The sequence below is a fragment of the Bufo gargarizans genome, chromosome 4 (genome assembly GCF_014858855.1).
Source record: "Bufo gargarizans isolate SCDJY-AF-19 chromosome 4, ASM1485885v1, whole genome shotgun sequence".
Lineage (NCBI taxonomy): Eukaryota > Metazoa > Chordata > Amphibia > Anura > Bufonidae > Bufo > Bufo gargarizans.
The window spans coordinates 520202650-520215552 of record NC_058083.1 but is presented as its reverse complement, the minus strand read 5'-3'; the positions used below and the strand labels follow the sequence as shown (position 1 = coordinate 520215552).

The following is a 12903-nucleotide window of genomic DNA, read 5'->3' as shown; positions in this document are numbered from 1 at the left end:
GGTCTAGGGTAGTGAAGGTTTGATATTGGGTTCCCTGGTGTTCTAGGGTAGTGGGGAGGTAATGTAAGATCCCCTGGTGGTCTAGAGTAGTATAGGGTTTAGTGCCAGTTTTCCTGGTGGCCTAGGGTAGTGGAGTGGTTAATACCTTGTTTTTTTTCTGTAATCTAGGGTTGTAAAATCTCCCTGATGTATAGGCTTAGTGCCAGTATCCATGATGATCTAGGGTAGTGAAGAGGTTTACACCTACTTTTCTGGTGGTCTATGGTTGTGGAGGGTTAATATCAGATTTCCTGATGGTCTAGAATAGTGAGGAAGTAAATGTCAGCCCCCTTGGTGGTCTAGGGTAGCATTGGCTTTTGTTCCAATATCCCTGGTGATCTAGGGTTTGGAAAGTTTTTAATAACTACTCTTCTGGTGGTCTAGGGTTGTGAAGAGTTATTACAAAGTTCTAGACTACAGTAGTATAGAGGTTAATGTCAGCTTTCCTGGTGGTCTAGGGTAGCATAGATATTACTGCCAGTATACCTCAATTATAAGGCCAACGCCATGGAAGGTGGCACCCCTAGAGACCCCCTCTACCACCTGAGCCCCAATGGTGGGGTATTGTTCTTCTTCTATAAATAATGTTATCTGTGATAGAACATAAAGTGATCTAGTATAACATAAACCATAATATAATATATATATATCTATAGTCCTACATATTATACATAAGGAGCACAATACATATGAATATTCATTCACTCTTCTGTTTCCAGATACAAAGGACGAGTTGAGCTCCCAGATAATCTGAAATCTCTGTTTCGGCCGGTTGCGATGATGGTTCCCGACTACCAACTTATCTCCGAGATAATGCTCTTCTCTGAGGGTTTTCAAACGGCAAAATCCTTGTCTGGAAAACTAGTAAACCTGTATCAGCTGGCGAGCAAGCAGCTATCCCAGCAGGTGACACAGAAGTCTGGCGGGGCGGGATATGATACTTCTTAACATTAAAGGGAACCTGTCACCTAGATTTTGTGTATAGAGCTGAGGACATGGGTTGCTAGATGGCCGCTGGCAGATCCCTAATACCCAGTCCCCATAGCTCTGTGTGCTTTTATTGTGTAAAAAAAACGATTTGATACATGCAAATTACCCTGAGATGAGTCCTCTCCCTGACCCATCTCACATACAGGACTCATCTCAGGTTAATTTGCATATGTATCAAATCGGTTTTTTTACACAATAAAAGCACACAGAGCTATGGGGACTGGATATTGTGGATGTGCTAGCGGCCATCTAGCAACCCATGTCCTCAGCTCTATACACAAAATCCCGGTGACAGGTTCCCTTTAAGTATAGAGGGGGTGTACACTTTTGCAACCATATGTTTTGTTGCTCCAATGCATTTAAAAATAATAATAATGAAATAGAAACAATTTTGCTAATAATTTTGATTAAAAACATCCTCGTTTTGTGTATGCAGCTCTTCTGCAGACTTTCTCCATGTGACCTCTCTTTTACTGCCTGTATCGAGAGGTATAGGAGTAATGCACGACTGCGGGATCGGATTGTTTGCAACCAGAATTTCGGCATTTCTGCACGCTGCGCGTTTTCTGTTGCCTGAAAAGTAGCTGCAATTTTACTCAATCTTAGCAACGCGCTGCCGAAAAATAAATCTGCAGTGGTATTTGCACACTTAAGGCCCCTTTCACACGGGCGATTTTCCCGCGCGGGTGCAATGCGTGAGGTGAACACATTGCACGCGCACTGAATCCGGACCCATTCATTTTTATGGGGCTGTGCACATGAGCGGTGATTTTCACGCATCACTTGTGCGTTGCGTGAAAATCGCAGCAAGCTCTATTTTGTGTGTTTTTCACGCAACGCAGGCCCCATAGAAGTGAATGGGGCTGCGTGAAAATTGAAAGCAAGTGCGGATGCGGTGCGATTTTCACGCACGGTTGCTAGGAGACGATCGGGAAGGGGACTCGATCTTTATTATTTTCCCTTATAACATGGTTATAAGGGAAAATACTAGCATTCTGAATACAGAATGCTTAGTACAATAGGGCTGGAGGGGTTAAAAAAACATAAAAAAACATTTAACTCGCCTTAATCCACTTGTTCGCGCAGCCCGGCTTCTCTTCTGTCTTCATCTGTGAGGAATAGGACCTTTGATGACGTCACTATGTTCATCACATGGTCCGTCAAATGGTCCATCACCATGGTAAAAGATCATGTGACGGACCATGTGATGAGCGCAGTGACGTCATCAAAGGTCCTATTCCTCAAAGAAGAAGACAGAAGAGATGGCGGCTGCGCGAACAAGTGGATTAAGGTGAGTTAAATTATTTTTTATTTGTTTTTTTAACCCTTCCAGCCCTATTGTACTATGCATTCTGTATTCAGATTGCTATTATTTTCCCTTTATAACCATGTTATAAGGGAAAATAATACAATCTACAGAACACCGATCCCAAACCCGAACTTCTGTGAAGAAGTTCGGGTCTGGGTACCACATTCAGTTTTTTATCACGCGCGTGCAAAACACATTGCACCCGCACGATAAAAACTGAACAACGGAACGCAATCGCAGTCAAAACTGACTGCAATTGCGTACCTACTCGCGCGGGTTTTCCGCAATGCATCCGGACACGCTCGTGTGAAAGAGGCCTAAGATTATGCTATGGATTTCCTTCACAGGTTTAACTCTTTGCATACAGAAGGTTTTGTTTCTGTAGAATTTTGCCTGATACGTTATAGAATTTCACCATAGAAAATCCGCACTGGACCCATCTCTTGTGGAAAACCCGTCTCCTCCCCTGACATGTCTGTTTTAGTAACCACTTGCATCCCCCATGTAATAAGATTTCTGGAACATCTGTTCTTATGACTCTGGGATGTGCCATTCCTTTATTATTCCTTCTAGAATTTATGAATGAATTGCAAGCAGTTTGCAGTGAAGGTCCAGCTGGGTGTTACCAGTTGGGGAGTGTGTCCCTGCACAATCTGGCACTGGCAGCACAGATTGGATAGTTTCAGGTTGTGCAGGGACACCCCCCTCCCAACTAGTAACACCCAGCTGGACCTGCATTGCATTGTTATGCAGTGTTCCACAACAGAGGGTTAATGTTCTGTACCTTATGCACTTGTGTCCCATTGGTTGTGTACAGGAAGGGAGGGATTTTCCTAGCAACAGTTGTTAGGATGGGCTGGCACCATCCCTTCTTCTAAAAAGTGGTTCAGTCTAGTGTAAGCTTTGGTAACACATATATTTCTATTTCTGTGTTCTCTAGAATCATTATGACTTTGGGATGAGAGCTATTAAGACTGTGCTAATGGTGGCCGGTCAGAAGAAACAGGACCTGGAAGCCAGGTGAGATGTCATGAAAATCAGATTAACCCCTTCCTGCAAATGGACGTACTTGTACGTCCAGATGCAGTCTTTAAACAGCTTCTGAGTGGATGCTGTTGCCGCCGGATGCCTGCTGTTTGTCTTCGACCGATTGAAGACCTTGTGATCTGTGGAGGCTTTCCCCAGGAGCCATTTGGCTACTGTGGCAGCCTCAGGCCTTCTGAAGGCTCTGAGGCCTGCCACAGCAATGTTCCTATCGAGCAGGGCTCCATAGGAATGTACTTAATCTGCCATAGGCTGCAATGTTAAATCATTGCAGTCTGTGGGAGAAACAATCAGACGATCGTTCAAGTCCCCTAGGGGGAATTCTATATATATATATATATTCAAATCCTCCCCTTCCCCATATTAAAAATAAATAAATAAACAATAAAGAAATATAAAGATAGGCACCGCCATCCTAAACATTTGTACGATTTAAAATATAAACTTATTTATCCCATATGATGAATACCATAAGGGGAAAAAAAAAAAGGCCGATTCACAGCCTTTTTGTCTCTTCACCTACAAAAAAATGGAATAAAAAGTGATCAAAAAGTCATCCACACTGTAAAATGTTATCAATAAAAACTACAAATCACAAGCCCTCACATAGGTAACTATCAAAAAAAAGTTTTGGGGGTCAGAATATGGTGAGGCAAAGAAAAGAAATTTTTCCCCCAAAGTTTTTTTTTTTTTTTTAGGTATTAAAACACAAGAAAAACTATATAAATGTGGTGTCACCGTAATCATACTGACCAGGACACTGAGAGTAAAGTTTGACCACATAGTGAACACCATAAAATCGAAACTCGTAAAACTTTGAAGGAATTGCATGTTTTTTTTTCCCCAGTTCAAACCCATTTGGATTTTTTTTCCAGCTTCCCACTACGTCGTATGCATAAAATCATATGCATAACTTTCCCCCGTACGGCTATGTGAACGGAAGAATAAAAATATTATGTCTCCAGGAAGTCAGGGAGTAACAAATGAAAATAAAAAAAGGGAAAATGGCTGCGGCAGGAAGGGGTCAACATGAATATCAGAATTTAGTACAGCTGTTGATGAGAGCCTTTAAAGAGAACCCGTCGCTAACATTTACCGCTGTAAGCCATCGCCATCGCCCCGTCTGGCCTCTACCATTAAAGAGGTCAGTCCGTCGTAGCGCCGCGACCTTCTGAAAACTGGAGCAGCCGATTGTCCTTATGAATCTTTGCTCAGTGTCTCCCCTGGTCCTTTGATGTGGATGACGCTTCAACATCACACACGGCCACACCAAATGTCACGCCTGCGCGGTAGGGCTTAAAGCTGCGCATGTTCAGTGTCTCTGCCCTAGGTGTGAGCAGAGTAATCACGTGTGGTCCCAGTCCTGAGATCACGACTGCGTCATTAGCTTTCCAGTTCCCCAAAGAAAAATGATTACTCTTCCCACATGGGGGCAAAGACACTCACTGTGCAAGCGCCTATCTGGAGACAGCAGCGCTGCAACTTCTCTCTTGGATTTTGCACCTTTTTAGAAAGCAGAACAAAAAATTCAATAGGGGTTTTAGAAATAAAAACAGGAAAAAAGTATTTTTTTAAATTTCTGGTATTATGGCAAAAAAAATCAAAATAAATGACACATTTATCCCACAAGGTGGGCATCATTAAAAAAATTGAATAACATGACAGAATTGGTGTTTTTTCCTCATCTCACCTCCCAAAAAAAATATAAAAAATTTGTATGTACCCCAAAGTGGAGTCAATGGAAGCTGAAGCCTGCACCACGAAAAAACAAGCTGTCGCTCTGCTCTGTCTACAGTATAATAAGATGTTATTATGGGGCTTTGAGTGCGGCCACACGGAAACAAATTATTGAAAAAATTGGGTTTTATTGTGCAAAAGTAAAAAAAATAAACTTAAAAACACCTCTAGAAATATAGTATCGCTGACCAATAAAATGAAGTTATCATGTCATTTATAACACATAGCAACGTGAAGAACAAAACCTCCAAAAAAAAAACAAAGTGACAGTTTTTTTTTCTACATCCCCCCCCCCCAAAACATGAATAAATATTACACAATACAATTAATTGATGTGTCCAAAATGCAAAAAAAACAGGGACAATGTCAGATTATTTTATTTTTTTAAAGTTATTGCTTTCTACAAAAATAGCTGTCAATGCATCTTTACAGGGGCCGTTCCATTCCAACAATTTATCTCCCATCCACTGGGGCCCCAGCCGATCACAGGAACAGGGGCCCATGTTTCCTCGTTTGAATGGAGTGACAAACAAACGTGTGTCCGCCGCTCCATTCAACTCTATGGGACTGCTGGAAATAGCGGAGTCAACGCACATGTGTATTCGCCACTCCGTTCAAAGGAGGGGGATCTTCGTGGAGACATTGTTCCCCCAATCCTGTGGATACGATACAAGTTGTTGTAATGGCCACTACCCTTTTTAAATGGGTTGTCCCAAACTATAAACTTATTGCCCCATCCACAAATCTGATTGGTGAGAGTACAACTGCTGGGACCCCCACCTATCCTGAGAATTGGGGTCCTCGGTCCCCCATATGAATGGACTGGTGGTCGAGCGTGCGCGCTGCCATTCATTCTCCAGGAGATGGCGTTCATACAGTTTTTTTCCCCGCTCCTTTTTATTTTGGGGGGGGGGGTCTGCACACCTGATAATCCCATCAACGCCGCTGCCAGCAGAAAGGCCTCGTCCCACTCTTCCAATGAAGTTAATGCCTAGTGATACGGCTAAGCTGATGCTGCAAGAAAGCAGAAATGTGCCAGCAAAGCGAAATAATAATATGGATGTGCGGGAGCGCTGCTCTGGATATAAATAGCCTCCAAATCCGGAAAAATAAGTTCAAGGATTAGCTCAGTGCAGAATATGCTGTGACATCCCGGCGACCGTTCCCGCTGCAGCAGAGAATCCATCATCAGATCCGACGGAAGTTGATGCCCCACTTAGTATCAGGCTTCGTTTCAGACTCTGTATCTCCCTCCACGCAGCACTGTGCGGATGCACTCTTAAAGTTAACCCTTTCAGAACCAAAGCCTTTAAGATGCCTGAATGTCTGCACCAATAGGTCAAGTTTTGAAATGGAATATTCTGAAGTTGATCGTTCTTCCCTTTTTTTTTTTTTTGCAGTGTAAGGTGCTGGACGGGCCCCTTGGTTATAAATGGTTAAATGTTAACTGCTTGTATGCAGAATGCACTGTAATGCCTAATACAGTGCTTTATTTCTAGGATTATACTGCCATCTGGTGGAGAATTGTGTTATTGATATCGGCTCATAAGCTGTTGTGTGCACAGGACCTTTTGGTCACATGTTATAGTTATGCAGGTCCTGAAGTAAGTGTGTGCTGCATGGCTCCTGATGTCATTGGGCGCAGCCAGAGCTGGGTAGTGCCAGGGGGTCTCTAGTGCCAGATATATCTCAGATATATCAGTATATACTCAATAGCAAAGCACCTCATGGTGGTAAGGTTGATATATCAAGAGTCTATAGACAGGAGCTGTTCATTGGCTACTATGGGAAAATTGTGTTGGCATGCTCTGTGACCTGTGCAGAGCTCATTATCACCCATTGGAAAGGCTGTAATTGTAATCCTGCCTGTGATAATAATGAGATGACTGCTGAGAAGTGATCTGTACAGAATAGGAAGTGTCAGCCTAATGTAAGACTTAGTGGCCAGAATGAAAACTGCAAGATTTGAGAAGGCTTTTAAATTATACTGATAAACAATAAAAATAAATCATCTCAAGAGAAATTTTTTAAAAATATTTCACATAAAAACTTGATTAAGGCTACTTTCACACTAGCGTTGTTTAAATCCGGCGTTCAATTCCGACACCGAAACTGCCCGCCGGATCCGGAAAAACGTGTGAAAACGGATTACATTTGAATCATCAGGATTTTGATCACAATGAAAAAATGCATTGGAAAAAACGGATCCGCCATTTATGGACTTTTTTTTATTTTTTTATTTTCGGGTTTAACATGCAAAAGCCGGATCCGGTTTGACTGAACACACGGCGCCAGATCCGGCGTTAATGCAAGTCAATGGGGAAAAGGCCGGATCCGGCGTTCAGTCAAAGTGTTCAGGATTTTTGGCCGGAGGTAAAAATACAACATGCTACGGTTTTCTGAAAAGCCTGATCAGTCAAACAGACTGAACTGAGGACATCCTGATGCATCCTGAACGGATTGCTCTCCATTCAGAATGCATTAGGATAAAACTGATCAGTTCTTTTCCGGATTTGAGCCCCTAGGACGGAACTCAGCGCCGGAAAAGAAAAACGCTAGTGTGAAAGTACCCTTAAACAATAGTTCATTTTGTGATGACACTCCCTTTAAGAAGTATGGACATCATGTCTGACACTCCATCTTTTCTCTTTCTTTTTTTTTCTTTCAACATTGTCCTTTTTTTCTCTCGTAAAAGCTTTTTTGAGACCCATTTCTATAAATTAACGGGAGACTGAGTAAAAAAAATGAAATCTTACCTTTTATTATCACAATCCTATTCCCTTCCCATCTCTTGTAGATTTATGAGCTGGAGTTTTCCGACTTTTCGCACTGCCTGTGACATGCATGCTGCTGCACAGAACAGTCCGTCGCCTCTCCGGTGCATTCTGCTTCTGTAACATTCCAGCCTCCTGCTCAGAATTTGGAATGATCTGTATAACTAAATCTTCAGCTAGAAGATATTCGGCCACACTTCCTGGAAAAGGCATTATGGGACATACAGCTAGAGCCTGAAGATGGTGAACAGAAACTGTATTGAAGGGGTTTTCCATGCTCCTGATCTTTAGGATAGGTCATTAGTATCTGATCGGTGAGGGTCCGACACCCTGCACCCCCACTGATCAGCTGTTACCTGCAGCCTCCAGCACTGAATGGGGCAGAAAGCACAGCACCGTTCAAAGTGTAGTGGCCGTGCTGGGTTACTGCAGCTAAGTTCCCATTCACTTCAATGAGCGCTTAGCTGCAGTAACCCAGAACGGCCACTACACTATGAACAGCGCTGTACTTCCTTTTCCATTGATAGGGCTTGTTCCAGTGACGGGATGTGGGGTGTCGGACTCTGACCAATAAGATATTAATAATGTCATCAATATCAAGAGCCTGGAAAACCCCTTTAATCGAGGCATCTCTAAAAGGCAATTTAGAGGTGGCATAGGAGATAAAAGAACGCTGTTAGATGAGGGTAGGAGTGCTGCCGGAGTGTCCCTTTAAGAACAGCCGTTTATTATATTTATGGTTTATCTGTGTTACAATTCAATTACATTATGATTCAGTTTATGAGCCTGTGTGATGGAGCGAGCGATCGTACAGCCGGCGGCACATTGTCACTACGTGTCCCTTCCAGATACTTTGTGTTCCTTAGAAAATTGCATAAAAGTGATTGAAAACAGTATTGTGCGCCATGTACTGTGGGCTATGATAAGCTAATACCCGCACAGATATTCTGCCCAATTCTCTTATTTCCAAAGTTAAAGGGGGTTGTTTGACCTCAATGGTCCTAACCTGTGTCCCATAAAAACAATGCACCCACCTGTCCGCAGTACCGCTGTGCCCGCACCACCACTGCCCCGATCCTGGCAGTTTCCAGTCCCTGCAGTGGTTTGGTCCCATGACCGCTGCGACCAGTCACAGGCCTCTGTGGTCACATCTGCTTAAACGGTTCATCACGTCTTGTGTCATTCAAACAGATGTTATGATTGGCGGGACCAAGCCAACTCTAGGCCCTGCAGGGACCATAGGCGGCTGGGGACAATGCAGTGGTGCAGACAAGATGGGAACCTAGATGAGTATTTTTTTATGGGGCACGGGTTAGGAACATTGGGTTTGTCAACTTCCTTTATTCCATACCTGTGTGGGGAAAAAAAGTTTTTTTTAACTTTTTCACGTCTGCCAACGATTGACGTCAATACAAAATCAATTGATATAAAAATTACCAAAATTTTTCTGTGTAACCAGAGAACAGAAGACAAGACTTTCCCCGGAAAATGAAACGGTGATAATAATCTGTGCCCTAAAAGAAGCAAATTTGCCAAAATTTTTGGCTGAAGATGTGGTACTTTTTGAAAACATCATGGCCGACCTGTTCCCCGGAGTGAGCCTTCAGAAAGAAAACACTGAAAAATTAGAGGTAATGACGGCTCAGGTCTAGCTCTCAGTATAAGCAAAACGAACAGCAATCTTTGGCCTCATGCACACGGCCGTTGTTTTGGTCCGCATCCGAGGCGCGTTTTGGCGGCTCGGATGCGCAACCATTCACTTCAATGGGTCCGCAAAAGATGTGGACAGCACTCCGTGTGTGCTGTCCGCATCCGTTGCTGCCATATAATGCTACGACAACACTCATACGGTATACAAAGTACTACCATGTAATGTACACATAGCATGCAGTATCTAAGTAATACTCATTTAAAGAGGCCAAATAGTACTACCATATAGTTACCACTGCAGTGCAATTCCCAAATAGTACCATCATGCACTGCTCAATAATTTTGTTGGGGTCCCTTTTCTTAGAAACTCCCTTGTTATCGGGGACCCCAGGCAATTGACCAGCTTACCACTCAGTAAACTGTCCAGGACTCTGTGGAGGTTTTATTTATACACAGTATGGTGGTGTTAGTTTGACATTCTATGGCTGTATTAGTTTAATGGGGTAGCTCACAAAACATATTTATCACCAAAATGTTTGACTGCCTGCATCCCACTGCCGGGACCCCCACCGATTTGTAGAAGGGAGATCCAAAGAGCTGGTGGCCTGGGAATTAGTGTGATGACATCAGCGTAGCGGTGGCCTGGGAATTAGTGTGATGACATCAGCGTAGCGGTGGCCTGGGAATTAGTGTGATGACATCAGCATAGTGGTGGCCTGGGAATTGGTGTGATGACATCAGCGTAGCGGTGGCCTGGGAATTAGTGTGATGACATCAGCATAGTGCTGGCCTGGGAATTGGTGTGATGACATCAGCATAGTGGTGACCCGGAATTAGTGTGATGACATCAGCATAGTGGTGTCCTGGGAATTAGTGTGATGACATCAGCATAGTGGTGTCCTGGGAATTAGTGTGATGACATCAGCATAGTGCTGGCCTGGGAATTAGTGTGATGACATCAGCATAGTGGTGGCCCGGAATTGGTGTGATGACATCAGCATAGTGGTGTCCTGGGAATTAGTGTGATGACATCAGCATAGTGGTGTCCTGGGAATTAGTGTGATGACATCAGCATAGTGCTGGCCTGGGAATTAGTGTGATGACATCAGCATAGTGCTGGCCTGGGAATTAGTGTGATGACATCAGCATAGTGCTGGCCTGGGAATTAGTGTGATGACCTCAGCATAGTGGTGGCCTGGGAATTAGTGTGATGACCTCAGCATAGTGGTGGCCTGGGAATTAGTGTGATGACATCAGCATAGTGGTGGCCTGGGAATTAGTGTGATGACATCAGCATAGTGGTGTCCTGGGAATTAGTGTGATGACATCAGCATAGTGCTGGCCTGGGAATTAGTGTGATGACATCAGCATAGTGGTGGCCCGGAATTGGTGTGATGACATCAGCATAGTGGTGTCCTGGGAATTAGTGTGATGACATCAGCATAGTGGTGTCCTGGGAATTAGTGTGATGACATCAGCATAGTGCTGGCCTGGGAATTAGTGTGATGACATCAGCATAGTGCTGGCCTGGGAATTAGTGTGATGACATCAGCATAGTGCTGGCCTGGGAATTAGTGTGATGACCTCAGCATAGTGGTGGCCTGGGAATTAGTGTGATGACCTCAGCATAGTGGTGGCCTGGGAATTAGTGTGATGACATCAGCATAGTGGTGGCCTGGCTTCTGCTGTGATGTTGTCACAATACTGCTGGCCCAGGTTCTATACCGATGATGTCACAGTGGCGCTGGGCTGGGTTTTTCTGTGATGATTTTGCAGTGGTGATGTCCTGGGTCCTAGTGTGATGATGTCACAAGAGTGCTGGGTTTATTTTTACATTTTCACAGTAGAACCCAGGCCAGCACCATTGTGAGATCATCACAGTAGAACCAGTGAAAACACCAGTGTGACATCATCACAGTAGAAGCCAGGCCAGCACAATTGTGACATCATCACAGTAGAACCAGTGCAAACACCAGTGTGACATCACAGTAGAAGCCAGGCCAGCATCACAATAGAAACCTGGGCACCACTAATGTGAGATATCATTACAGTAGAAGCCAGGCCATCACCATTGTGATATCATCACGGTGGAATCCAGGCCAGCAGCATTGTGATGACATCATCACAGTACATAACAGGCCAGCACCATTGTGATGTCATTACATTAGAACCCCGGCCATTATGATGTCACTGTGATACTAGTGCTAGCTTGTGGTGATTTCACATTGGTGGTGGTTTAGTTTTTAATATGATGACGTCACAATGTTTGAGGACTATGTCTGCTTTTATTAGTCTTGTATCCATATACCCTGATAAAGGCAGACTGGCTTGTTAGCACACGCCCTGGCATAGCGCACCCAAGGGCACATGTCCCCTTAGCTACACCCCTGACACATGAGTTTTCCATAACACTGCAGGGTGGTATCATTTGGGCATTCTAGTGGGTGATCATTCAGATGCCATATGACCATCTTATTTTGGATTTTTTTATTTTATTTAATTTGGAGTATTTCAGGCCCTGTATTATGTGGTCATTATATAAGGCTACTTGCTACCATGGGCAGCATTGGCATATGCCATTGCTTGAAGTTGGCCCAGCTACGATTGACCGACGGGAACACAGTTGTGTCGCATTACACTATAGGCTCATGGCTATGGCACCATCCTTTATGTTTGTGCCACGTTGCCACCATCCTGCAACTTTGTGCGAGAATCATGATCATATATCAAAGTTCCTCAATGTTCCAACCTCCAGAAGTGACCTTTACCGCTTCCCCGAGAAGGATCTTCACAAAGCGAAGCCGTCTCAGCCAAATTCTCCTCTATTTTTAGGCTCTGAATTCTTTCTTGTCTTACATTGTGTCCGGATCCTCCCAAAAAAAGGCCTAATGTTCCCATTCGTCTTCTCTCCGCATCTGTTGTTCTTGTTTATTCTACCTGTGGGGGACTCGGCGCATTTACAAATCTGATTTTACAGCAATCTCAGCGTTTGTTTTTTTAAGGCATTTCTAGTTTAGTTTTTTTTCATCCCTCTAATTGGTTCCCCCCCCCCCCTTCATTAACGCACTCGGCTCTGCCATTTATTAAAGTCGCTTTCTGCTCCGACTTTACAGTGTTTTCCCATCTCTGTTGTAGAAGGCCGTGTCCGCAGCAGTCAGTGAATTATGTTTGCAACCTTGGGAGAGTCAAATGGAGAAGGTCGTCCAGTTCTATCACCAGATTTTGGTAAGTGCAGAAAAGCTGCTGACGGAGAGGGTCTTACTTAAAGGGATTCTTTATTTCTTTACAGGATACAAAAGCAGATAAAATGTTGATGCGTTTCAGGCTACACTGTATAGCCTGAAATGCGTCAACGTTTTA

At 43.8% G+C, this 12903-nt stretch overlaps 1 protein-coding gene across 1 annotated transcript in view; it reads left to right on the top strand.

Annotated features, from left to right (window-relative positions):
- The window catches only part of DNAH14 (dynein axonemal heavy chain 14), a 176164-nt gene that overhangs the window by 86658 nt on the left and 76603 nt on the right, over positions 1-12903 (top strand). The window contains 4 exon segments of the mRNA XM_044291995.1: positions 759-945; positions 3279-3358; positions 9353-9524; positions 12679-12768. Coding sequence (XP_044147930.1) covers positions 759-945; positions 3279-3358; positions 9353-9524; positions 12679-12768 — 529 coding nt within the window.